At 40.7% G+C, this 27146-nt stretch overlaps 1 protein-coding gene across 6 annotated transcripts in view; it reads left to right on the top strand.

Moving 5' to 3' along the window:
- ATF1 (activating transcription factor 1) overlaps window positions 1-27146 on the top strand; it is a 95702-nt gene that overhangs the window by 32193 nt on the left and 36363 nt on the right. For 3 of the 6 annotated variants that reach the window (XM_004453667.4, XM_058308233.2, XM_071218904.1), the window contains 2 exons: window positions 12104-12223; window positions 14688-14788. In XM_004453667.4, the coding sequence (XP_004453724.1) occupies window positions 12104-12223; window positions 14688-14788 (221 nt within the window). The remainder of the gene's footprint in view (window positions 1-12103; window positions 12224-14687; window positions 14789-27146) is intronic. The other 3 variants (XM_004453668.4, XM_071218905.1, XM_058308234.2) reach the window with 1 other exon arrangement.

The raw sequence follows: 27146 nt of genomic DNA, 5'->3' as shown, positions 1-27146 counted from the left end.
AATATCTATTTTTGGAATTCATAACCATATCAAACTGCTACAGGCGTTATATCTCCTCTTTCATTATCGGTATTTGGTGATCTGTGCCTTCTTTCTTTTTCTCTTTATAGTCTTGCTGGTGGTTTATAGATTTTATTGATTTTTTTTTTTCCAGAACAGTTTTTGTCTTACTGATTTTCTCTTATTCTCCTGTTTTCAGTTTCAGTAATTTCTGCTCATAACTCTATTATTCCCTTCCTTCTACCTGCTTTAGGCTTATTTTACTCTTCATTTTCTAGCTTCTTGAGGTAGAACTTAGGTTATTGATTTTATTTTATTTTTTAAGATTTATTTATTTATTTCCACCACCACCACCCCTACCCCGGTTGTCTGTTCTCTGTGTTTTTTTGCTGCGCCATCTTTGTCTGCTTCTGTTGTCAGCGGCATGGGAATCTCTGTTTCTTTTTTTTTTTTTTTTTAAAGATTTATTTTTCATTTTATTTAATTCCCCTCCCCTCCCCCGGTTGTCTGTTTTCTGTATCTTTTTGCTGCGTCTTGTTTCTTTGTCCGCTTCTGTTGTCGTCAGCGGCACGGGAAGTGTGGGCAGCGCCATTCCTGGGCAGGCTGCTTCTTTCTTTTCACGCTGGGCGGCTTTTCCTCACGGGCGCACTCCTTGCGCGTGGGGGCTCCCCTACGCGGGGGACACCCCTGTGTGGCACGGCACTCCTTGCGCGCATCAGCACTGCGCATGGGCCAGCTCCACACAGGTCAAGGAGGCCCGGGGCTTGAACCTCGGGCCTCCCATGTGGTAGACGGACGCCCTAACCACTGGGCCAAAGTCCGTTTCCCTCTGTTTCTTTTTGTTGCATCATCTTGTTGTGTCAGTTCTCCGTGAGGGTGGCACCATTCCTGGGCAGGCTGCACTTTCTTTCACGTTGGACGGCTCTCCTTATGGGGCGCACTCCTTGCGTGTGGGGCTCCCCTACGTGGGGGACACCCCTGTGTGGCAGGGCACTCCTTGTGCGCATCAGCACTGTGCATGGGCCAGCTCCACACAGGTTAAGGAGGCCCGGGGTTTGAACCGCGGACCTCCCATGTGGTAGATGGACGCCCTAATCACTGGGCCAAGTCCGTCGCTGGGTTATTGATTTTAGATCTTTCCTCTTTGCTAATGAAAACATTTCCTGCTATAAATTCCGCTCTTAGTATTGTTTTAGCTGCTTACCACAAATTTTAATGTGTTTAAAGATTCTTCTGGGTGTTTTTCTATTATTAATTTCTAGTTTAGCTTTGTTATGATCAGAAAATATACTCTGTTTGATTACAGTTCTTTTAAAAATTTGAAGGTTTATTATTCCAGGATGTAGTCTGTTTCGATGAACGTTCCGTGGGTACTTGGAAAGATAATTTTTCATTTGAAAGCATATTAAAAGCTATTAACAGCCTAGACTTATCTTGCAGACAGAATGAAATGTCATCTTTGTCTAATGGAATGCATTGTTCTTTGCTTAGGAAAGTATGGGAAATATATTTATAAGGAATATGTTATTTAGTCAGTGGGATACGAGTAGATTTGATTTATCAAATTTTACTTGTGATAGATATTTTAGGATAATTTAGGTACATCATATTTTTATAGTAACTCTGACTACAGAGTTATAATACTCTGGACTTGGCTAATAAAACTGTTAGATTATACCTAAAATGATATAAAGTAGTATAAGTGAACTAATATTTAGACCTAAAAGGTTCATAATATTTAAGTTAACCAATGTGTGTAGAGGAACATAACATGAGAGGACTTACCTTGACAATCTATGATCATAGACAAATGTCCCCCAAAATATAGAATTTTCTGATCTATAACTGAAGAGTAGTAATAGCAAGATAATATTGTAATACATTATTAAGATGGAGTTGGTGAGGTCACTAATAATGTCTGGATGTTAGAAACCCAGAAAGGGCTTGAGTATATTTAAATCCCGTAAAATATCATAATTATTTTATACAATCAGTGTTGCATTCCACCCCCCATCCCCCAAACACACAGATTTACCACTTTCTTTGTTTTTTATTCCTTCTTATGTGGCTATTCTTCCATTTGGGGTCACTTCCCTTTTAACTTAAGTATATGATTTAGAAAACCTCAGCTCTATTGGCATTGTTTAAAAATTCTTTTTTCTTTTTTTTTTTTTGAAGTACCAGGGCCAGGAATTGAACCTGGGACCTCACATATGGGAAGCTGGTGCTCAACCACTAAGCCACATCAGCCCCCCACTACTGGCATTTTGAGCTGCGTAGTTCTTTGTTGTGGAGGCTGTGTATTGTGGGATAATTGGTAACATCCCTGTCTTCTGCCCTCTAGCTATCAGAAACAGCTCCAGGGAGTACATGTGGCTCAAGCAGTTGAGCTCCTACTTCTCACATGGAAGGTCCTGGTGCCTCCAAAAACAAAACAAACAAATGAAATAAAACAACTCAGGGATGCCGATGTGACTCAGTGGTTGATCTCCAGCTTCCCACATACAAGGTCCCAGGTTCATTCCCTGACCCTGGTACCATTAAAAAAAAAAAAAAAGGCAGCAGCTCCAGTAGTGACAACCAAAAAAAAAAAACATGCCCATATGTTACCAAATATCCCTGGAAGGCAAACTAGCTTCCGATTGAGAACCACTGTTTTAGACTTTCCTTTCATGTGGGTCTGATAATCATGATGACATCTTTGTTTTTGTTTATTTGAAAATATCTTTTTGACCCTCATTCTTGAAAGCTATTTTCACTGGGTATAGAATTCTGTTTTTGTTTTTTAAAATTTTTAGCACACTGAAAATATCATTCTGCCAGCTCCTGTCATTTTTGCTAATATTTTTGCTCATTTTTGCTCTTGAGAAGTCAGTGTATTATTGCTATTTTAAATATAATTTATCTTTTTCTCTTTGGCTGTTTTTTTGTTTTTGTTTTTGCAGTTGCTGACTGAACTTTTTAAAAATTATTGTTTAAAAAGATACTTAGATTACATGAATGTTACATTAAAAATTTCAGGGAATTCCCATATACCCTACTCCCTATCCCTCCCACACTTTCCCACATTAACAGCATCCTTCATTAGTGTGATACATTCATTACAGTTGATGAATGCATATTGTAGCATCACCACTAAATGTGGATTATAGTTTACATTAGAATTTAAACTCTCCCCTGCACAATTTTGTAAGTTATGACAAGATATATAATGGCCTGTATCTATCCTTGCAGCATCATTCAGGACAATTCCAATGTCCTCAAAATGCCCCCACATTACACCTATTTTTCACCCTCCTTTCAGAATTCTGGTGGCCACTGCTTTCACACCAATGATGAAAGTTCTTCCATGCTAGAATAACAGTAAGTCTATAGTAGAATAACAGAGGTCTACTCTAGTCTGTCATTCATTCACCAGTCCTGAGGATTCAGGGATGATGATGCCCACTCCGCTGTAACTGAGAGAGGGCTTAGATCTCATGGGGCAGAGGGATGAGACTGTCTTGCTTGTAGTTGTAGACTCTCTCTGTTCCTTGAGATGGTGGTTGTCCATCCACATTTCCTTGTTAGTTGTCTTGGTCAAAACCAGCTTTGGGTGTTTTTGTAGTCTTCTCTTTGTCTTTGGTTGTTTTGCAACTTCCATTTTACTGCCTTTAGGTGTGGAACTCTTTTACTTATCTCATTTAGGAGTCATTAGACTTCTTTTTTTTTATTCTTAGGCTTCTTGAATCTATGGATTGATGTCTCTCATTTGTTCTGTGACATTTTCAGCCATTATCTCTTCACATTTTGCCTCTTTTCTATTCTCTCTTTGTCCTTCTTTTATTCTCCATGCCTCTTCACCACTTGTAGCAGTTTGCATTGTTGATGAATTCCAAACATAGCTATTGGATTATATTTGTAAACTGTTCTGTCAGAGGTATCACTTTTAATCGATTAAATTATGATTAGTACTTTGATTGGGCTAGGTAAGTAGGGCATTGAGTCCCTGCCCCTTGGTGGAGTGGGGACTGATAGAGAAAAGACATGGCAAAGGACAGAGTTGGGTGTTTTGAGCTGCAGCTCAGGAAGTAAGCACGCAGAGGAGCAGAGCAACTGCTGAACTCCTCAAATAGCCAGTGTCTGAACTCCTGGCAGGCATTGGCAGCCATCTTGCTCCAACAGACTTTGGTGAGGGAAGTGACCTATGCTTATGGCCTATTAACTGTAAGCTTCTACCCCAAATAAATATCCTTTATAATAGCCAACTGATTTCTGGTATTTTGCATCAGTACCCCTTTGGCTAACTAATACACCACTCATATATTTTCTATCTGTTTGCCTCTTTTTGCTTCAGCTTATGTAATTTCTTCTGACTTAAGCTTCCTTTAGCTTTTTTCTTTTTAAAGATTTATTTACTTTATTTATTTATTTTTAATTTATCTCCCCTCCCCCAGATGGTTCTCTTTGTCTGTCTGCTCATTGTTTGCCTTCTCCAGGAGGCACCAGGAACCGAACCTGGGATCTCCTGCATGGGAGGCAAATGCTCAGTGGCCTGAGCCACACCTGGTTCCTGTGGGCTCTGGCATCTGTTGGCCTGTGGCATCTGCTCATTTTAGGCGTCTGCTTGTTGCGGCAGGGTGTGGGCATCAGGGTATGGGCATTTAGCTTTCATTGCAGTGGGGCGTGAGTGTCTAGCTCTCATTGTAGCAGGGTCCAGGTGTCTAGCTCTAGTTGTGGTGGGGTGCAGACATATAGCTCTTGTTGCAGTAGGGTGTAGGTGTCTACTTATCTTATTTAGGAGGCACTGGGGTCTGAACCTGGGACCTCCCATGTAATAGGGAGATACCCAACTGGTTGAGCCATATCTGCTTCCCTTCCTTTAGCTTTTTTTTTTTAAGATTTATTTATTTTTCCCCTTCCCTCCCCCACGCCTCACTGTTTTTGCTGTCTGTGTTGTCTTCTCTTCTCTTTTTCTGTCCTCTAGGATTCACTGGAATTCAATCCTGGAGACCTCTGATGTGGAGAGAGGTTCCGTGTCCATTGCACCACCTCAGTACCTGGTTTCTGCTGCGCTTCACCTTGACTTTCCCCTTGTCTCTCTTTTGATGTGTCATAATCTTACTGCGTGGATTCACTTGCGCGGGGCATTGACTCACCATGTGGGCACTCGCATGGGTGTTTATGCAGGCACTGGCTTACCATGCAGGCACTAGTGTGGGCACTGGCTTGCCGCGCAGGCACACTTTTCTCTTCTTTTTCACCAGGAGGCCCCAAAGATCGAACCCAGGTCCTCCCACATGGTAGGTGGAATCTCTTATCACTTGAGCCACATCTGCTTTCCCCTTCCTTTAGCTTTGACTAATCTACTGGTGTAGCTGAACAATGATTTTTATTTATTTATTTTTAAATTTAATTTTGATTTTATTTAATTTTTTAGGAGAAAGCAGGGCTTGAATCTGGGACCTCATACATATGAAGCAGGTGCTTAACTAGTGAGCTGTACTCACTCTGTGAACAATGATGTTTTAAATTTCTTCTTTCTTTCTTCTTTTTAATATATTTTTTTTAAAAATGAAACTTAGATTATATACATTTTACATAAAAATATAGAAGTTTCCCATATGCCTTGCTCCCTAGCCCTCCCACATTTTCCGACATCAACAATATCCTTCATTAGTGTGACACATTTGCCACAATTGATGAACACATCGTGGAATGTTGCCACTAAGTGTGGATTATAGTTTACATTGTGGTTTACACACTTTTGCACACATTTTTGTAAGTTATTACAAGATATACAATGGCCTGTATCTGTCATTGCAGTGTCATTCAGGACAATTCCCAAGTCCTGAAAATGCCCCCAAATTACACCTATTTTTCCCTCTTCCACCCCTCAGAACCTGCAGTAGCCACTGCTTCCATATCAGTGATAAAAGTTCTTCCATTGCGAGGATCACAGTAAGTCTATAGTAGAATAACACAGTAAGTCTACTCTAGTCTATCATTCATTCCCTAATCCTGAGGATTCTGGGATGGTGATGCTGACTCTGCCTCTAATTGAGAGGGAGCTTAGATCCCATGGGGTAGATGGATGGGACCATCTTGCTTGCAGTTGCAGACTTTTTGTGTTTCTTGAGATGGTTGTTGTCAATCATCATCTCCTTGTTTGTTGTCGTGGGTGAGTCCAATGAACTGGAGAAGTAGGTTTTGCAAATCTGATGAGATTCAGGGCCCAACTGATAAATGAACAGCCCAAAGATTTAAGTCTCTTGAACATACCCCTGTCAACTCTAGTACTAACAATAGGTTAAAATAGAAGGGGCAGAAAAGCTATGTGTAGATAAACCATGACTGAGTCTAACTCTGTCACATTGGGGAGCATAAACTCCAAAGTAGGACCCACTGGCAGGGCACCAAACTCCTGAGCTGTCTGCCTTGCCTACAGTGTCTGGATGTCTCCAAAGCCCTCAAGAGCCCTGCTATTTGAGGAAATATATATATATATTTTTTAAAGATTTATTTATTTATTTAATTCCCCCCCCTCCCCGGTTGTCTGTTCTCGGTGTCTATTTGCTGCGTCTTGTTTCTTTGTAAGCTTCTGTTGTCGTCAGCGGCACGGGAAGTGTGGGCGGCGCCATTCCTGGGCAGGCTGGTCTTTCTTCACGCTGGGCGGCTTTCCTCACGGGCGCACTCCTTGCAAGTGGGGCTCCCCCACGCGGGGACACCCTTGCGTGGCAGGGCACTCCTTGCGCGCATCAGCACTGCACATGGGCCAGCTCCACACGGGTCAAGGAGGCCCAGGTTTGAACCGTGGACCTCCCATATGGTAGACGGACGCCCTAACCACTGGGCCAAGTCCGTTTCCCTTGAGGAAATATTTACTTTGGCAGTCAGTGGTTCCTGCTGAGATGTGCATAAGTGTAACCTCTGGAATGACCTCCCGACTCATTTTGAAATCTCTTAGTGATATAAATTCACCCATTCCCCTTTTGGTCAAGGTCTTTTTCCAGTTGCATTGCTAGTTGGTGCTTGGTAGTAATCTCTCAGTGACAGGGAGGTTCATCCCCAGGGATTCTGTCCCATGCTGGGGGGAGTTTGGCTTAGAGAGAGGCCACTTTTGAGCAACAAGAAGGCTCTCAGGAGGTAACTCTTAGGACCCTAAAATACTAGGCTAATTTTCAATTTCAAAAGTAAAGGTATATAAGTACAATCATCATAATCAAGAACCCATCAATGGTCCATCCTCCTTCACTAGTCACTGCCCCTGTACTCAGGGGATTCTTGTTTTCCCATTAGAGAGCATGGCAGAGCTTCCCAGGATGGGAATTTGATATTCCTTTGGTTATTGTGTGAATCTCCACCCACTGTGACAATGCCCCATGAACACTTGAGCACATTCATATGCCTTATAGTTTTGCCCCAGGTGAACTTCCTCCTATGCATCTCCTCTCTTTGACACCCTACACCAATGATCCTCCCGTCACAGTTATAACCCTTCTGTGATCCAAAACTTGTTCAAAATTGAAGCCAACAAAATAACTGAATACAATTAGTAGGAAAATGGTATAATAATGATGATTTTTAAAATAAAAAACAAAAAATTTTTTTAAAAGTTTGAAATAATTAAAAAATATAAAATTAAATTTTTTGACATTATGTCTTTCATCACCATAAGGTGTACTGTCTTGTCTGTACAGTGATATTTTCTTCTGTTTATTCCCCCAGTGTCTTATTTTTTTCATTTTGTCTTCAAAGAAACTTTAGGTTACAGAAAAGTCATATACAGAATATAGTTGATTTCCATATCCAACATCCCCCCTTTTTCTCCTTTTCCCTATTAATACATTTTACATGTGGATGGTACATTTGTTCCAACTGGTGTACAAGTATTGAAACATTGAAACATTGCTACTAACCATGGTTAATGATTTACATTATGGTTTTACATTTCGAACCATACTTTTTTTATAGATTTTAATGAAGTTTAACATGGTCTTTATCCATCATTGCAAGATCATGTAGAACAATTCCATCACCCCAAAAATGTCTCATGTTCCATCTATTCTTCCCTCCCGTTCCCCTTGAAACCCACAGTAACCACCAAGATGAACTCACTGAAGGACAAGATTCACATTACTTGCAACAACATTGAGGACTTCACATATTGGCCCGGCATCCCCTACTAGGCACTGCCTGTGCTCTCAAGAGACTCCTGTCTCTCTCTTTGAGATCATAATAGGACTCCGGTTATTATGTGAGTCTCTACCCATTGATACAACATACTATGCTACATACTCCCTAGAAGCCTGCCTCAGGTGTCCCACATGCTTCCCACATCCAACAGCCTAAACCAGTGCTGTGGTTATTATTTAATTAACTATAATTAAAATAATTATTTTTAAATTTAGGAAATCTATTTGGTTCTTTGTGAAGTCTATACATTTCTGTTTCCTGCTTATCTTGAGACATAGTATATGTAACATAGTAGCATACAGTATGTTTACTCTTTTTTAAGAAGAGTGAGCATGATTGTTTTATAACCCGTTGCTGGTGGAGGGCTCTGGGTTCTCGACTTCTAAGTTTTGGCTTATGTTGCATAAAAGAATTTAGGAACATGCCATAGGGTAGGCAAGGGAGTAAATAATTTATTAAGAAACAAAACAAGAAGAACATGGTCTGAGGCATGGCCCACAGGCCTGCTGCAGAGTGAGATGCATGTGGGGCCCCAGTCAGGCCTGTTAAAGTCTTTCTTCCTCCCCCTTCATCATGTTGGGGGAGAGCCCCAGCTGTTTGCTATTCTTATTGGTTGCCTCACCTGTCAGCTCTCAGGGGGCCAATGGTGAGTCCTTTCGTTTGAAGGTATCTGGGGCTTCCCCTTGACCTCGAATGGGATTCTCATTCCAAATAGGATTCTTGTTCCAAATGGGATTCTCCTGGCCAGGGTCTTGCATGGTCTTTCTGGTAGCCTTCCCCTCAGGAGGTTTCTGGGTGGGGTCTCATGGCCATGTGGTCTGTAGGCCATGCTGTCTGTCGGGCATCAGGCACCTTCCCCCTTTCACTATATTAACCTGTTTCTCTGTGTCTGATAATTCCAGTATCTAAAATCATTTGATTCTGATATCTATTGTTTTTGTTTCATGCTTATGGTACCTTTTGTGGCCAGTTATTTTTAATTCTTTTACTGCCAATTGTTCTTGAAAAATTATTTGAGGGAATTCTTTGTGACCGAGGATGAGAGTGCCTTCCTCCAGAAAGAATTTGCTATTGTCAAGCACCTGGGGAACCACCTTCAGGGTTTGAGGTGCCTTTTGAACCATGTTGGTGATGTTAATTCGACCTGCAAGTCTGCTGGAGAGCTTATTACAACTTCGCAGGGAAATGGCCCCCCACTCCCACCCCCCACATGCCAGCACAACTTTCCTTCTGTTACCTTACCCTGAAGGTGCGTCCTTTTGGAAGTTCTCTCCTTACCTAGAGAAAACCCTGGCCTTTTGTGTCCCTCTCTCTCCTTTAAGGATAATTCAAGGTTGCCCTGATACATAAATGTTTTCTCTGTATTTTTATTTGTTCTTACTTTACCTTGTATTTTGGCCTCCTGGTTTATTACTACCAAAATCTAGAGTCTTCAGAATATAAGTGAGCAGAGGACAGAGAAGTGCCAAGACTTAATGAAAAGTTTAAGATTTTACCCTGCTTGTAGGTTAACAAGCTTGCTTGTCTCATTTTCATGGATGCTGGCAGAAGACACAAGACTCCTGTGTCAGAGACAAAAGGACTTTATTATCGTGGCACAGCAAGCATGAGCTTCATGTTGCACCAGGTCCTCTTACCCTCCAGGTTCAATGGGGGCAGTGGTTCAGATGACACATGCAGTGATTTTGTATCATTGCCTAGGAATGTTTTAAAGGGATCTGCTAGTAGACCTGTCCAAACTTTGCCTGGAGGGAGACATTATCTTTATTATTATGGACAGCAAACAAATTTGTCCTGTGCTCTGAAGGGAGATAGTGTGTTTTCCAAAGCTGTTTGCTATACAAACACCCTAGAAAAGAGTCAGGAATAAAAGTTGTCAATGTATCTGCCTAGAAAATAAGCCGAAAGATAAGAGATCCTTGGAGATTTATTTACCAGCCAGGAAATAACAGTTTATCTCTCCTTTGTCCCACCTATCTCCACAACATTTTTTCTAGATGATTTTGTTCCTTTCCTTTTGCCATACATGTCACCTCTCTGTCCATACACCCCCATACTCATACATTTTTTGGTGTAGAAATTTTGATTTTCAGCTAGACTTCTAAGAAAAAATCAGTGCCATATATTGAGGCATATGTGTCTTATAACTTTTTATTCTGTCTTTATGATTGGCTCTGAAGGGAGTAACTAGCTGTCAACCTTTCTCTTTTTTTTATCTTGAGGTTCCATCATAGCACCTGGCACATAGGTGCCAATTACTGAGTCTTATTATCTGTTAAATCCAAACTCTTGGTCCTGATATTTAAAATATAATATTGCCTAGATTTGCATATCTGACTTCCCTCATCCCCATTCTCTAGAGTAATGTTTCTGAAAATATAATATATGATTCAAGATCATTTTAAGTAGTGCATGGCTGAAAATTTTTGTTTTAATGTATTGAATTTACAAACATCACATCTCTTTTTTGAAAGTTAGGGCATTGGCTAGAACAAGTTAGGTACCAACAATTGTAGTGGCCCTACCAAACTAGGAATAGAAAACATTTCTCCAGTGGCCTGAGGAAGTTGGGAAAGTTAGCATCATCTCCTCTGTCCTTGTTGTTGCTTGACTGGAATTAAAAGGCTGGTGTTAAATGTCCTAAAGTGAGAAAATGTAGAATTTAAGTTTGAAAGATATACCCAGAATAAATTGTAGGAATTCACTGAGTTAAAATGTCCCAAATCTGGAGAGTATCTCCTTAATTCAGTAAACAGTGATTTATTTAGCATCCAGTGCATCAGTTGTGTTAAGACCCTAGCTGGGAATACAATGTGGAGCAGATAGAAGCAAGTTCTTCTTCATAGCACTTGTTAGCTCATGGAGAGGAAAAGACACAGTCCATATATTTACTCAGTTGTAAAACTGGGAGTCTGAGAAGTGCTACAAAATATGAGATACTTTGTACAAAAGATTATTCATAGTATGAGATGGTACAAGAGCCTGTAACAGGTTTGACCTACTTAGGGACAGAGGAAGTAACCCTTCAGTTATCTGAAGAATGAGTAGGTGTTCACTTTCCAGGAAAGAAGGGAAGAACTTAACAGGCCTGTGAGGGACTATCACATGCCAAGGCCTGTGGTGGGAGGGAGCTTGAGAAGTAAAAGGGACTGTCAGACTACACTTTGGCAGAACTAGAGGAACATGATTTGAGATGAAGCAGAAGAGATAGGAAGGAGCCGTTCTATGCGGTGCTTTGCAGACCATGGTAAGGAGGTTTTTTTGTTTTCTTGAATTATTATTCTCTGTTTAGTTTTTAAATCCTTAGGTAGCTAAAGATTATTTTGGTTTTTGCTCCACTCACTTGAGCTGACCCCTGAAGGACGAAGGTTGGACTTTCCTTGATTTAGCATTTTATCATGGTATTTCCATGAATTTTATCTGATTTCCACATAAATAAATTCTCACTTAATAATTCACTTATTTGCTTGAAACATTGAATTTTTCCTTAAAGACATTGCCCAAAGTTGTTTTCTTTCACTTCTTTACTCTCGATTTCTTGATGGATTTTTCTATCAGTTCTTTTTAGAATAACATGTTTTTGCATAATCAGTTCCTCAGCCTGAAATATCTTCCAAATCCCACCACCACCACCAAATCTACACCGAGGGAATTATTTATCCTTCTGAAGACTCAGCCCTTCATTCTCTCACAGTGTAGTACTTTCTACTTTTCTTCTATTCCATGTCTTAACTCTGTTCAGTATAATTAGTTTGTATTCTCAACCCCTAGTTGAGTTTCCAGCTCATAGAACATACTTAATGTTTGGTGACTAGATATGATTAGATAAAATCAGCTCTGAAATGTGTTTTCCAGTGTTAAAAACTCAGCTATATTATGTGCATAGGAAAATATGTATTTTGTTAATTGAATTTTTATTTGTTCTTAGATGTCACTAAGAGGATCTGCGCCAGTGACAATTGTACCTCTTCCTGGAGAGCAAGTACAGGTTCAGGGGGTCATCCAGACAGCTCAGTCTTCTGTAATTCACCCACCACACGTGCAAACGGTACAGAAATTTGAACACTTAGTGGTCAAGAGTGGGGACTTTTATACCCTGAGTCTTTGGACACAGTGAAGTTGTTGTAGTTAAAATATTGTAACTTAATATGACAAAGTTATCTTAGAAACTAGATTACAGAACAATTGAGGCAAATAGAGAAGTTTTAAATTTCTGGTCTTATGTATATATTGCCCAATGAAAATAGAGTACAATTTTGGGGAAAGTTATTGTTTAGAATTTAAGGGAATGAAAGACTTTTTAAAGGGAAAGTCCCAGTAGCATTCTTGAAAAGGAGAATTCTGAAGTAAAAGTGATGGAGTAATCTTTGGGAAGAAAATACCTACCTTATGCTTCGTGGAGATCAAATAAAGGAGCGTTTTTTCATGGTAGAGCAAAGAATTTGTTCACCTTTATAATAATTCCTGACAACTACAGGAAGGAAAGAGCCATCTAGGGCCCTTTTCCTTCTAGTCTTTCTCTCCCGTTTTATCTTCTGGCTCCTATGAATCCCAGAATGCCTTTGGTCATCTCTGATATTTAGAAGCAGCTGTCTCAGAAGAAAAGCTGTACCTTCCTGACAACATCATGGAATGTTGTCAATTCAAGAGCTGCATCTTTATGTGGTTTTCCTATATGAAAGGTAGATGCTGCATGGATTTTTGAGTTTTTATATGAAGATTTTACTCTATTTGCTGGTACTATCATTAGAAAGAAATTTTTAGAAATTATTTTCTTACATGAGTTTAACAAGAGGCCTTGGAATAGATTTAGGGACAGTGAAATAGTTAAAAGTTTAGATTAGAAATGGATATCCATTACACTTAAGGAAAAGAAGGAAAAGATAAAAGTGACTTTTTTTTTTTTTTTTGGAGGTACTTGGTGCTGGGGATTGAATTGAAACTTGGACCTCATAGGTGGGAAGCCTGTGCTCAACCACTGAGCCACATTGGCTCCCCGGAGTTGTCTTTTTTTTTTTTTTTTTTTCCATTTATTTTGCTTGTTTTTTTTGTATGTGTGTTTGTTTTTTTATGAAATACCAGGAACCAAACCTGGGACCTCCCATGTAGGAAGTAGGCACTCAACCACTTGAATGAACCACATCCACTCCCCAGACATTTTTCTTAATTATTATTTTAAATTATTATTATTGATTATAATTATTTCTTAATTATTGTTTGTGATCAGTTCTTTTTAATAAAAAATACAAATTTAATATGTTATAAATGAGTATTTGTATACTAGAACTCATTTTTGAAGGAAATTATAGAATATAAAATAAGCTTCCCTGGTAATTTAAGGTCTAAGTCTAAATTGTTTATGAAAAAGTTAGGAAAAAGCTTTCTGTAGATAGTGCTAAATGTAGAGAATTTTAAAATAAAGATGAAGCCAGGTATCACAATCTAGCTTTGGACAAATGTTGGTAGATTTAATACATTTGAAGAATTGAAAATAACTTGTTTTCCCAGTTATAAAATATTGCTATAACTTAAAACTTGTATATAGTGTTTGTGTTGACATAGTTTTAAAGATTTGTTATTAATAATAGTTAACATTTATTGTGTGCTTACTTTACTATGTGCCAGGTGCATAGTAAACTTGCCTAATTGCGAAATGAGAAAAGCTAATTACTACAGGTTTTTAAATTGCATATGTTTATACTTGCCCTTATCAGTGACCTCTATCTTGCTAAATCTGACAATCTAATCTGAGCCCCTGTTTTACCTTACCTATTAGCAGCATTTGACTTGGTTGATCCCTCCTTTCTCCTCAGTATACTGTCTTCACTGGTTTTCCAGGACCCCTCATTCATTTGGTTTTCTTTCTCCCTTGGTGGTGGCTCCTTCTCAGTCTTACTTACTGGTTCTCCCTCTTCTCCTCAACTTCTTAACGTTAGAGTGCTCCTTATTCAGTTCTTGATCCTATTCTCTATTTATATTTGTAGTGGCCTCATCCAGTCTCATGGCTTTCAGGAATATCTAAAGAGGTACAACTCGCAAATTTATACATCTGTCCCAGACTTATTCCTGAACATCAGGCTTGTATATCCAGATATCTCCTCAATATCACAAATTGTGTATCTAACAGACATTTCAAACTTAGGAAGTCCAAAATACAAATCAGGTAGCATTAATGCTAAAGGACTTTGAGCAGTGTGCATCAGTATAGAAACAGAGATCAGAGATTGGTCTTTATAACTCTAGTGGAATAATATTGCTCTGTTTTGAGGACAGACTTTCTTCCTAGTTTTGGGCCTGCAGTATTATATGTTCCTTTAATTAGTTTGGGCTCCTGGAGCAAACTTTCTCCACTTTTGTTCCTTTTTTTAGGTCATAGTATTAATGCTCTTAGATTTAATTTGCAAATTATTTGGGTGAAAAGAGACAGATCACTTTTTCTGAAAGTAAAAATTCTACTTAATTCTTTTCCCACCTGCACTGTTTATCATAATAAAACCAGTTATGTTTTTCAGGCATCATCCTTATCAGAAAGTGAGGAGTCTCAGGACTCATCTGACAGCATTGGCTCCTCACAGAAAAACCACGGGATTCTAGCACGGCGCCCATCTTACAGGTAAGTACTCTTTTGTATCAAACCAGGTTTGTGTTATATTACCAAATGGGTTCAGTTGATGCTGTGCAAGGCAATCTATATAAAGAGGAAGCATGTGTGTTTGTGTAGAAAGGAAAGTGTTAAGAGGTAGAGGGTCAGAGTTGCGTACTAAAAAGGAATTTAGATTTATCCTCTGACAGAGTATTAGATTTCCATATTTATTCCATTGAACTCTAGGACCAATATGAAAACAGAACTGTAGAATTTAGGAACTGAACTACTTTGTATTCACTTTTTTAGTTTCCTAATTCTGGGCCTTTGTTTAGTAGTCTGTGTATTCCTTTGCCTGAAATACTTTCTTCTAGTTTCTGTATAACTCCTGCACATACTTTAAGCCTCGTTTCCTCTCTGAACCCTTTTCTTTTTTTTTTTTAAGATTGATTGATTTATTTAATTCTCCCCCCCCCCCCACCAGTTGTCTGTTCTCTGTGTCTATTTGCTATGTCTTGTTTCTTTTGTCCGCTTCTGTTGTCGTCTGCGGCACGGGAAGTGTGGGCGGCGCCATTCCTGGACAGGCTGCACTTTCTTCCGCGCTGGGCGGCTCTCCTTACGGGGCGCACTCCTTGCGCGTGGGGCTTCCCTACGCGGGGAACACCCCTGCGTGCCAGGGCACTCCTTGCGTGCATCAGCACTGCGCATGGGCCAGCTCCACACGGGTCAAGGAAGCCTGGGGTTTGAACCGCGGACCTCCCATGTGGTAGACGGATGCCCTAACCACTGGGCCAAGTCCGTTTCCCTGAACCCTTTTCTTATTACCTTCTCCCTTGTCACCTGAAAACCAGGTTAAGTTTTCTATAGCCCAGTTTTACTAATCCTTGTTCACAGCTTTTATCTCATCCTGTTGGAATTCCTGTTTATTTAAAGGTATGTCTTATTATATTGTAATCCCAGGACCTATCACAGAGTAGATGTTCAGTAATTACTTGTTGAATGAATGGAGAGCTAAAAGTAATGTAATCAGTTGATAAAAAAACTGTTGAAATAACCAGGTGATCTGATATGGTTGATGAGATGGTTTAGAGTGGGTAGATTTGAGATACTTAGTGTAGAATTGAAATAAACCTACTACTAACTGGTAGGAGATAAGGGAGACAGAAAAGGATGAAACATTATCTCTGAAGTGCCCTCTCTGAAATATATAAACAAATATAATAGGGTTTTATTTTTATTTTATTTATTTATTTATTTTTTTAAAGATTTATTAATTTTTTAATTTAATTCTCCCCCTCCCCCGGTTGTCTGTTCTCTGTGTCCATTCGCTGTGTCTTCTTTGTTTGTCCGCTTCTGTTGTCAGTCAGCGGCACGGGAAGTGTGGGCGGCGCCATTCCTGGGCAGGCTGCACTCTATTTCGCGCTGGGTGGCTCCCCTACGCGGGGGACACCCCTGTGTGCAGGGCACTCCTTGCGCGCATCAGCACTGCGCATGGACCGGCTCCACACGGGTCAAGGAGGCCTGGGGTTTGAACCGCGGACCTCCCATGTGGTAGACGGATGCCCTAACCACTGGGCCAAGTCCGTTTCCCTATAATAGGGTTTTAGATGTTATAATGGGACTATACATAGAGTTAAGAGTGGTCAGTCCTACCTGGTGGAGTAGGTAGGAAAGACCTCATAGAAGATGGGATTTGGGTACCACTGATCTGAAAATTTTTGTAGACTTTGGTAGGGAGAAGTTTTGCAAGGCAGGAGAAGAGCTTGTTAGGCTTAGGGAACACTGTAAGCAAAGGTAAATTGTGTAGTGTATTAGTCAGCCAAAGGGGTGCTGATGCAAAATACCAGAAGCCTGTTGGCTTTTATAAAGGGTATTTATTTGGGGTAGGAGCTTACAGATACCAGGCCATAAAGCATAAGTTACTTCCCTCACCAAAGTCTCTTTCCACGTGTTGGAGCAAGATGGCTGCTGATGTCTGTGAGAGTTCAGGCTTCCTGGGTCCCTCTTTTCCCAGGTCTTGCTTCTCTCCAGGCTCAGCATTCATTTCTTCCCAGGACTTGCTTCTTTCTGGGCTCAGGGTTCCTTTCTTCCTGGGGCTTGTTTCTCTTTTCTCTGTGTCCTTACTTCCTGGGGCTCCAGCTTAAGACTTCAGCATCAAACTCCAACATTAAAAACCTTCCAAGTCTGTTCTTTGCCATGCCTTTTATCTGTGAGACCCACCCACCCAGGGGCAGGGATTCAACACCCTACTGATATAGCCCAATCAAAGACCTAATCATAATTTAATTACACCCAGGTACAGACCAGTATACAACATAATCCAGTATCTATTTTTGGAATTCATAACTATATCAAACTGCTGCATATAAAATATGAAAGAAGTTGGCCTGTTCTAGGACTTGGGAGTTTAATATACTGGAAAGAAGAAGCGGTTTAGGAAGAGTTGGAATAAAGGATTGTGAGAAGATGGTGGAATAGGAAGCTCCAGGAATCAGTCCTTCCATTAAAACAGCTATTGAACTGGCAGAAACTGGCAGAATTAACTATTTTGAAACCCTGGAGTCTGGTGGAACACTGTGCAGTTTCCGGGGACGAGAGGGAGGAAGAGGATGGTAAAGATCATCCTCCATGAAGTAAGTGACTACCATCTCCTGTCCCCAGCCACATGGCAGACAGCAGTGGGACTGCAGCCTGTGTTCCTGGTAAACTTGGTGGTACCACAGTGGACTATAACGACCTAGTCTTCCAAAATCTGGGGGTGTGTGGCCTGGTTGCTGATCACTGCTTTTGATCAGCTACTTCAGATCACTGAGAGGCTGACTCTGAGGGCAGCTCTTGTTCCAAACACCTCTCCCCCTCCTCACCAGGCAGAAGCAACAGAGGAGTCTTACAGAGGCAGTACCCTTTTTTCTCTCTCTCTTCTCTTTCCATTCCTGTTTGGAAACAAAAATAGTTTGGAAAAGTTATAAAATGATGGCAACAGCCCTCAACAACAAACCTAGCAATATCGTAGGAGCTGGAGAACTAGATTTCCAGGATTATAACAACATAATACTCAGAATATCCAGTTCTTAACAAAAATTTTACAAAACACAAACAGGAAAGTATGACCCATTCACAGGGAAAAAAAATTTATCAGAAACCATCCCTGAGGAAGCTCATACATTGAAACTACTACTTAAAGACTTTAAATCAACCATTTTAAATATGTTCAGTGATCTAAAGGAATCCATATGCAAAGAACTAAAGGGAATTAGGAAAATGTTGTCTGAACAAAATAGATAAATAGAAATTGTAAAAAGAAACCAAACAGATATTTTGGAGCTGTAAGCTACAATGATTGAAATGAAAACTCATTAAATAGATTCAACACAAGATTTGAGCAGACATGAAAGGATCAGTGAACTTGAAAACAAGACAACTGAAATTACCCAATATATGGAGCAGAAAGAAAAATTAGCAGAGCCTGAGGGACCTGTGGGGATACCATCAAGTCTACTAGTATACCCATTGCTGTCCTCAAAAGGACAAAAGAAGAGAAAGGGGCAGAAAATGTATTTGAAGAAAGAATGGGCAAAACTTCCCAAGTCTGATGAAAGACTTGAATATACACATCCAGCTAGCTCAATGATTTCCAAATTTAAAGATTTCTAGAATTCTGGAGATCTCCACCAAGACACATTAGAGTGAAATTGTCAAACTCCAAAGTCAGAGGATTTTCAAAGCAGCAAGAGAGAAGCAACTTACCACATACAATGGATCCCCAATAATATTAACAGCCAATTTCTCATCAGAAACTGGAGGACATGTTAAAGTCCTTAAAGAAAAAATTGTCAACTAAGAATTCTGTATGTGGCAAAATTATCATTCAAAAATGTAGGAGAAATTAAGATATTTACAGATAAACAAAAGCTGAGTAAGTTCATTACCAGAAGACCTGCCCCACAGGAAATGTTAAAGATAGGCCTTCAGGCTGGAAAGAGGGACACTACAGAGTACTTTAAAGCCATATGAAGAATTAAAGAACATTGGTAAAGTTTACTGCTAGGTAAATGTAAAATCCTGTATTACTGTATGTTGGGTTTGTAACTGCTTTTTTTAATTCCTTATATGACTTAAACGTTTTTTTAAATTAATTGAAGTATATCACTCATACATAAACATACTTAAACAATAAGTATATAGTAGTAGTTGTGAACTTACAAAACAAACATATATAGCATCATATAGGGCTCTCGTACCTCACCCTAACACCAATACCTTGCATTGTTGTTAAACATTGTTAACTAATGATTAAAGAGGAATGTCAAAATATTACTACTAACCAAAGTATATTTCCCCCAACCCACCCTATTATTATTATCTTTATATCATTTAAATATGAACATACATAAATAATAAGTGTATAGTAAAAGTTGTGAACTTACAAAGCAAACATGCATAACGTGGTACAGGGGTCCCATACATCAACCCTTCACCAACAGCTTGCATTGTCGTGAGACATTTTTTACAAATTCTGAAAGAATATTGTGAAAATCTTACTGCATATTATAGTCCCTATCTTAAATTTAGTGTATTTTCCCCCCAACCCATCCAATTTTAATTTTAAAATATATTTTTATGACAGAAGTTGTGAACTTATAAAACAATCATGCACATGTTTAGAATTCCCAAACAACATCTCTCTATCAACACACCACACTGTGGTGGAACATTTTTACAGATTAGATAATATCACCTGATTGTTACCACATCCATAGTGTACATTTGGCACACATTTTCCATACTTCCCCATTATCAACACAGCACATCTTTGGCATAGATGCAAGAATATTGTATTATTACTGCTAACCATACTCCATAGTCCACGCCAGTTGTATTTTTCCATGGTTCTCCACATTGCCATCACCCTGCAATAGTGATGTACATTTACTCTAGCTAACAGAGGACACTCTTGCATCTGTACCATCAACCACAATTCTCATCCACCTCTTGGTTTACAATGCTGTTCAGTTCTTAGATTATTCTCTAGCATTCTGTCGGTTGGTATTTACATCCTTAGACTACCATTTTCAACCACATCCCATTTATGAACTAGTTGTTGCTATGTGTTACTATCTACTCTATATATTTGCACACTTTTACAGTAAAGCTAATTAAAACTTCTATATACATTAAACATCAGTAGTACAGCTCATTTCTCCTCTTATCTCCTTTGAGAATCCACCATCTACCACCAGGTCTTGAAACTATTTTTCTATAATTTCTTCTAGAGGCTTTATGGTTCTTTTATTTTTAGGTTTTTGATCTATTTTGAGTTAATTTTTGGATAAGATGTGAGATAGGGGGTGGCGGACTTGGCCCAGTGGTTAGGGCGTCTGTCTACCACATGGGAGGTCCGCGGTTCAAACCCCAGGCCTCCTTGACCCGTGTGGAGCTGACCCACGCGCAGTGCTGATGCGCGCAAGGAGTGCCCTGCCATGCAGGGGTGTCCCCCGCGTAGGGGAGCCCCATGTGCAGGAGTGCACCCCATAAGGAGAGCCACCCAGCAAGAAAGAAAATGCAGCCTGCCCAGGAATGGTGCCGCACACATGGAGAGCTGACACAACAAGATGACGCAACAAAAAGAAACACAGATTCCCATGCCGCTGACAACAACAGAAGCGGACAAAGAAGAAGACACAGCAAATAGACACAGAGAACAGAAAACTGGGGTGGGTGGGTGGGGGAAGGGAAGAGAAATAAATAAATAAGTAAATCTTTAAAAAAAAAAAAGATGTGAGATAGGGGTCCTCTTTCCTTCTTTTGGGTATGAATATTCAGTTCTTTCAGCACCATTTGTTGAATGGACTGTTCTGCCCACGCTGTGTGGTTTTGACAGGCTAGTCATGACTCACTGACTCACTTGGTCTGTTTCTGAACCATCAGTTTGGTTCATTGGTCTATGTTCCTGTCTTTATGCCACTAACATGCTGTTTTTACCACTATAGCTAGGTACTGTGATTTAAAGTCTGGAGATGAGAGTTTACTTTCCTTTTGAAATGTTTCTGGCTATTCAGGACCACTTACCCTTCCAAATAAATTTTTATTTATTTATTTGTTTGTTTATTTATTTATTATTTATTTCTCTCCTCTCCTCCCCCCCCCCCAGTTGTCTGCTCTCTGTCCATTCACTGTGTGTTCTTCTGTGTCCACTTGTATTCTTGTCAGCAGCTGCTGTGTGTTTTCCTGTGTCCCCTTGTATTCTTGTCAGTAACACTAGGAATCTGTGTCTCCTTTTGTTGCATCTTCTTTCTGTGTCAGCTCTCCCTCCATGTGTGCGGCGCCACTCCTGGGTAGCCTGCACTTTTTTTCCCGCTGGGCGGCTCTCTCCTTATGGGGTGCACTCTTTGCATATAGGGCTTCCCTTCATGGGGGACACCCCTGCGTGGCACGGCATTCCTTGTGCACACCAGCACTGCACATGGGCCAGTTCGTCACACAGGTCAGGAGGCCCTGGATTTGAACCCTGAACCTCCCCTGTGGTAGGCAGATGCTCTATCCATTGAGCCATATCCACTTCCCCCAAATAAATTTGATAATTGTGTTTTCAATTAAAAAAAAAAAAAAGCTCATGGAATTTTTATCAGGATTGCATTGAATCTGTATATAAATTGAAGTAGAATTGACATCTTAATGATATTTAGTCTTCTAATCCATGAGCATGGAATGTTCTTCCAGTTATTTAGGCCTTTTGATTTTTTTTAAACATCGTGTTGCTGTTTTCTGAATACAAGTGCTTTATACCATTGGTTAAGTTTATTCCTGACTATTTGAGTTTTATCTGTCATATTTTATTTTCATCACCCTTTTGACAGTTTGTTACTTCTATTGATATAATGTTCATTTCTAGACTCTCTTCCAGGCCTCTCTCTCTGTCTTTTCTTTTCAGGCGCTAGCATATCCTTTAGTATTTCCTGAAAATCCGGTTTCTTGGTTAGAAATTCTCTCAGTTTCTGTTAATCTGTGAATATTCTAATCTCGTCCTCATTTTTGAAAGACAATCTTGCTGGATATAAGATTCTTGCTTGGCAGCGGACTTGGTCCAGTGGTTAGGGCATCTGTTTACCACATGGGAGGTCCCCAGTTCAAACCCTAGGCCTCTTTGACTCATGTGGAGCTGGCCCACGTGCAGTGCTGATGCGCGCAAGGAGTGCCCTGCCACGCAGGGGTGTCCCCCGCATTGGGGAGCCCCATGCGCAAGGAGTGCGCCCCGTAAGGAGAGCCGCCCAGCGAGAAAGAAAGTGCAGCCTGCCCAGGAATGGTGCCACACACACGGAGAGCTGACACAACAAGATGACGCAACAAAAAGAAACACAGATTCCCGTGCCACTGACAACAACAGAAGCAGACAAAGAAGACCCAGCAAATAGACACAGAGAACAGACAACCGGGGTGGGGGCAGAGGGGAGAGAGAAATAAATACATAAATAAATCTTTAAAAAAAAAGATTCTTGCTGAAGGGTTTTCTCTTGTAATATCTTACATATGTCATACCACCATCTTCTTGTCTCTATGGTTTCTGGTGAGAAATCAGCACTTGATCTTATTGGGTATCCCTTATATGTCATACATTGCTTTTCTCTTGCTGTTCTCAGAATTCTCTCTTTGTCTCTGGCATTTGACATTCTGATTAGTATGTGTCTCAAAGCTGGTCTGTTTGGATTTTTTTGGATGGGAGTACGTTGTACTTCTTGGACATGGATATCTATGTCCTTCAATAGGGTTGGGAAATTTTCTGCCATTATTTCTTCAACTATTCCTTCTGCCCCTCTGCCCTTTTCTTCTCCTTCTGGGACACACATGACGTGTGTTTGCACATCTTTTGCTGTCATTTAGTTCCCTGAAACCTTGTTCAATTTTTTCCATTATTTTCTTCATCTGTTCCTTTGTATGTTTACTTTCAGAAGCCATTTCTTCAGGCTCACCAATCCTTTCTTCTGCCTCCTAAAAATCTGCTATTATATGATTCCAATGTTTTTCTAATTTCATTTATTGCACCTTTTATTTCCATAAAATCTGCTATTTTTCTATGTATGCTTTTACATTCTTCTTTGTGCTCATCCAGTGTCCTCTTAATATCCTTAATCTCTTTAGCCTTCTCACTGAGTTTATTAAGGAGATTTTGTTTGAACAGCTGGGATTAGTTGTCTCAACTCCTTTATGTATTTGGAGGCTTATCTTATTTCTTTAACTGGGCCATAGCTTCCTGTTTCTTGGTGGGATTGTAATTTTTTGTTGGTGTCTTGGCATCTGGCTAAGTAGAGTATTTATTCTGGGTGCAGTTTTTCTCAGTTTAGGGTTTCCTGCCCTTTTTCCCTTGCTGGTTGTACAGTAGGAGCCAAGGATATAGTTGGTGTTTTAAGCTGTGGAGGCTCAAGCTGCCCTCATTGCCCCAGGGACCAATGAAGCTTCTCCCAAATTTCTCCTTTGCCAGGGGTAGGGACAGATTCATAGCTATGTAGAATAATCCATGTTGTGTAGGCCTAGACTGTAGTTGCCCAGAGAGACTGATGAAGCTTCACACCCCTTTCTCCCCTGGCTGGGGCAGGGATGGAGCTGCAGGTGTGGGCAGCAATCTAGGTAGTGTGGGTCCAAGATGACTGCAGTTGCCTCTGTAGACTTCCAGTTATTCAGTCTGTGCCAGCCAAAGCTACCTGCAGTTACCTGGATAGGCTGGTGCAGTACCCATCAGCCTCCTCCCTGCCAGAGGTACGGCTAAAGCCTAGGCTAGGGCTGCAGGCTGATCTGGGTGAAAGAAACCGGTTTCTACCATCGCTGTGATTTTCGGTCAGCTGGACTTCCCCTCATGCTGGGGGCGGAGTCAGAAGGGTGGCTACTGGCCTCTTTCCAACTTGGACAGGTTCAAAGTTTAGCTGTTCTTAGAGTTATACTTTAGCCAGCCGAATTTACTAATCAGTAACTGAAATCGGTGGCCAACCATCTCTTCCTCTCCTTGTTTTTGGGAAATGGAGCTTCAAACTCCAGGCACAGAATAGCTCCTGGAGTAGCTTGCATTATCAAAGTAGGATAATCACTGGCCTCTGCAGCTTGGCCAGCAGTTTCCTAGAGAGACTGGCACAGATCCCCCAGCTTCCTCCCTGCCAGAGGTGGGGTTTGGGCTTAAGCTAGAGCTGTAATCTGACCTGGTAGAAAGAAACCCATCCCTACCAGCACTGGGATTTTCAGTCCTACCCACTTCCGCTCTTGCCAGGTGCAGTTAAGATGACTGCTACCAGCCTCCTTCTGACTTGGACAAGTTCAAACTTTAGCTGTTCTTAGGATTTTACTTTAACCTGCCAAATTTACTCATCAGTAGCTGAAGTTGGTGCCCAACCATCTCTTCCTCCCCCATTTTTGGGAAGTGAAGCTTCCAAATCCAGCTGCAGAACAGCTCCTGATGTGGCTTGTGCCTCCAGTGGAGGATGGGCACCAGCCTCTGTGATGTGGAGCGCTCTACTTACAAATCTTCTCTGCAGAAGGGCAGTCTCCTCCTTCCATTCTTTCAAGGATGTCACAGGATGCTATTCTGGTCTCCTGGAGCCTCCAAACAGGTGCTTCAGCTAGCCCCAGATAGCTCCGGGTGTTTACTAACTGCCCTGTAGCAGGAGCTGACTCTAGGAGCTCCTTACTATGCTGCTACCTTGTTGGTTGTCCCCTTATTAAACATTTTTAATCTAAGTTAATGGGCATACCACATATAAAGATATAATCTGAGACAATAACAACATAAAGGGGGAATGGTGAAGATAAATAGTAGGGAGTTTTTATCCTACTGAAACTAGTTTGGTACTAGTCAGATTAGGGTGTTGTTAGTTTAAGATGTTAATTCTAATTACAAAGGTAACCAGTAAGGAAATAACTAAAATACTAATATAGAGAGAAAAGGAAAGAAGAAGGGAATCAAAATGGTACCCTTCAAATACAGCAACTAAATGCAAAAAACAGTAATTTAATAAACGAGTAACAAAAAACATACAAGATATACAGAAAATAAATGAGTAAATGGCAGAAGTAAATTTTTCTTTCTCAGTTATTACCTTAAATGTCAATGGACTAAACTCCCGTATTAAAAGTCAGAGATTGAACTACCAGAAAGATGGAGATTAGAGAGGCACAGGACTCACTTCTCTTCCAGAAAAATACCTAGAGGACAGGCAGAAACTGTCCAGAAAACTGTTTTAAGGCTTAGGACACCAGGGGAAGGCTGGACACCTTCTCAGAAGAGAGAGGGGTTAAGTAAAGGAGACTTGGCAGGGAAGACCCCCCCACCCCCTCCCTCAGAGGAGATGTAAGAGGGTCATCCAGCCCCTGGCTGGTGGCTACAGGTTGAGAGGTTCGCAGGGGTCCACTTCCCCAGGAAAGGGGAGAGGGAGGGAGTCAGTCTGTGGTCAGTCTTTTGGCCAGCCAACTTGGTCTGCAGCTTCCCAAGGGTCGTGCCCTTCCAGGCTGGGCGTGGCCACACCGTAGTTCTCCCTGGGAACCTATAGAGAACAAAAGAGAACTTGCCTTCTCAAACACCCTCCCTGCTACCTGGACTGATTGCTGAGTGAAAATTTAATTCCTCCCTGGGAAAAGGGAGGGTGCGGTTAGCCAAAGCCTTCGGAGCAAGCTTGGCCTTGATTGAATAGTGTGCCCAAAAAGGAACTCTCCAGAACATTGATTCTACATCACCTGCCCAGTGGGGTTGCAGGGAACACATTCCCCTCTGGGTCTGAGCCCAGAGGCCTGCTGAAGAGTGCCATCTGCTGACAGACCAGGAAAAGGTAAAGTAAATACATAAAAAGAGGCTTTTCGGTACTTTTACTGCCCCCTTCCCTAAGGCTCTTGAAAAATGGTCTGCACCCTATAACTGGGGCCATGGTTCTGGTTTGAGTAGTTAACTAGGGGCAGTCCTAAAGATCTAGAACAAGTTACACCAAGAATCAAAGAACAGTGGCAATACACAACATTAAACCCTAGGCATCAGGGTAAGCTCACCATCATAATCAGATGCCTACATATCGGCAAAAAATTACAAGCCATACTAAAAAAAAGATATTCCTCAGGCTAAGGAACAAAACAAAACTCCAAATAAGACACAGAATTTGAAATTAACCAATGATATTCATACAAATCTAAATCAAATCAAGGAGTTGACAGACAACATGGCTAAAGCAAGAAAAGACATTAAGAGACATTGGGCAAACAGAAAAATTTGAAAACCTGAACAGAAAAATAAGAGCTTATGGGAAAGACACAATAGGTAAGATTAAAAATATGCTAGAGGCATAAAACAGATTTGAAATCATAGAAGAAAGAATCAGAAATAGAAGACAGAACACCTGAAATTGAAGAGAGAAAAATAAAAAAAAAAGAATGGGAAAAATGGAGTTGAATGATAGCATGAAATGCAACAACATACATGTCATGGGAGTTCCAGAAGGAGAAAAGGGAAAAGAAGCAGAAAGAGCATTTGAGGAAATAATGGCCAAAAATATCCCAGCTCTCATGAAAGACATGAATATACAGGTCCAAGAAGCACAGTGGACTCCAATCAAAATAAACCCAAATAGATCTACTCCAAGACAGATACTATTTAGGAAGTCAAATGCCAAAGATAAAGAGAAAATTGTGAAAGCAGCAAGGGAGAAGCAAAGTATCACATACAAGGGACGCCCAGTAAGACTTAGTGCAGATTTCTCATAACAAACCATGGAGGCGAGAACACTGTGGTATGGTATAATAAAGATGTTGAAAGAGGAAAAGCTGCCAGCCAAGATTCCCTGAGCCACATCTGCTTCCCTTCTCTCTCCAGCAAAATTGTCCTTCAAGGAAGCAGATGTGGCTCAAGTGATAGGGCTTCTGCCTACCATATGGGAGGACCCGGGTTCAATCCCTGGGGCCTCCTGGTAAAAAAAGGAAAAGAGAAAGCATGCCAGCATGGTGAACCAGTGCCCGCATGGCAAGCTGAGTGCCTGCATGGCGAGCCAGTGCCTGCATGGTGAGCTGAGTGCCCACGCAAGTCACCCAGCAAGATGATAATGCAGCAAAAGAGAGACAAAGGGGAGAGTCAAGGTGAAGCGCAGCAGAAACCAGGAACTGAGGTGGTGCAGGTGACAGAGAACCTCTCTCCACATCAGAGTTCCCCAGGATCGAATCACAGTGAATTCTAGAGGAGAAAAAATGAGAAGAGAAGACAAAAGAGAAATAATATAGAAGATCACACAGTGAATGAACACACACAGCAAAAACAGCAGGGCAGGGAGAGGGGAAAAGGGGGGGAAAAAAGAAGAAGTTTCTTTCTAAAAAAAAATTATCCTTCATATATGAAGATGAATTTAAAATACAGATAAACAGAAATTAAGAG

Source organism: Dasypus novemcinctus, chromosome 12 (genome assembly GCF_030445035.2).
Source record: "Dasypus novemcinctus isolate mDasNov1 chromosome 12, mDasNov1.1.hap2, whole genome shotgun sequence".
NCBI lineage: Eukaryota > Metazoa > Chordata > Mammalia > Cingulata > Dasypodidae > Dasypus > Dasypus novemcinctus.
This window is presented reverse-complemented; position numbering and strand designations above follow the sequence as displayed.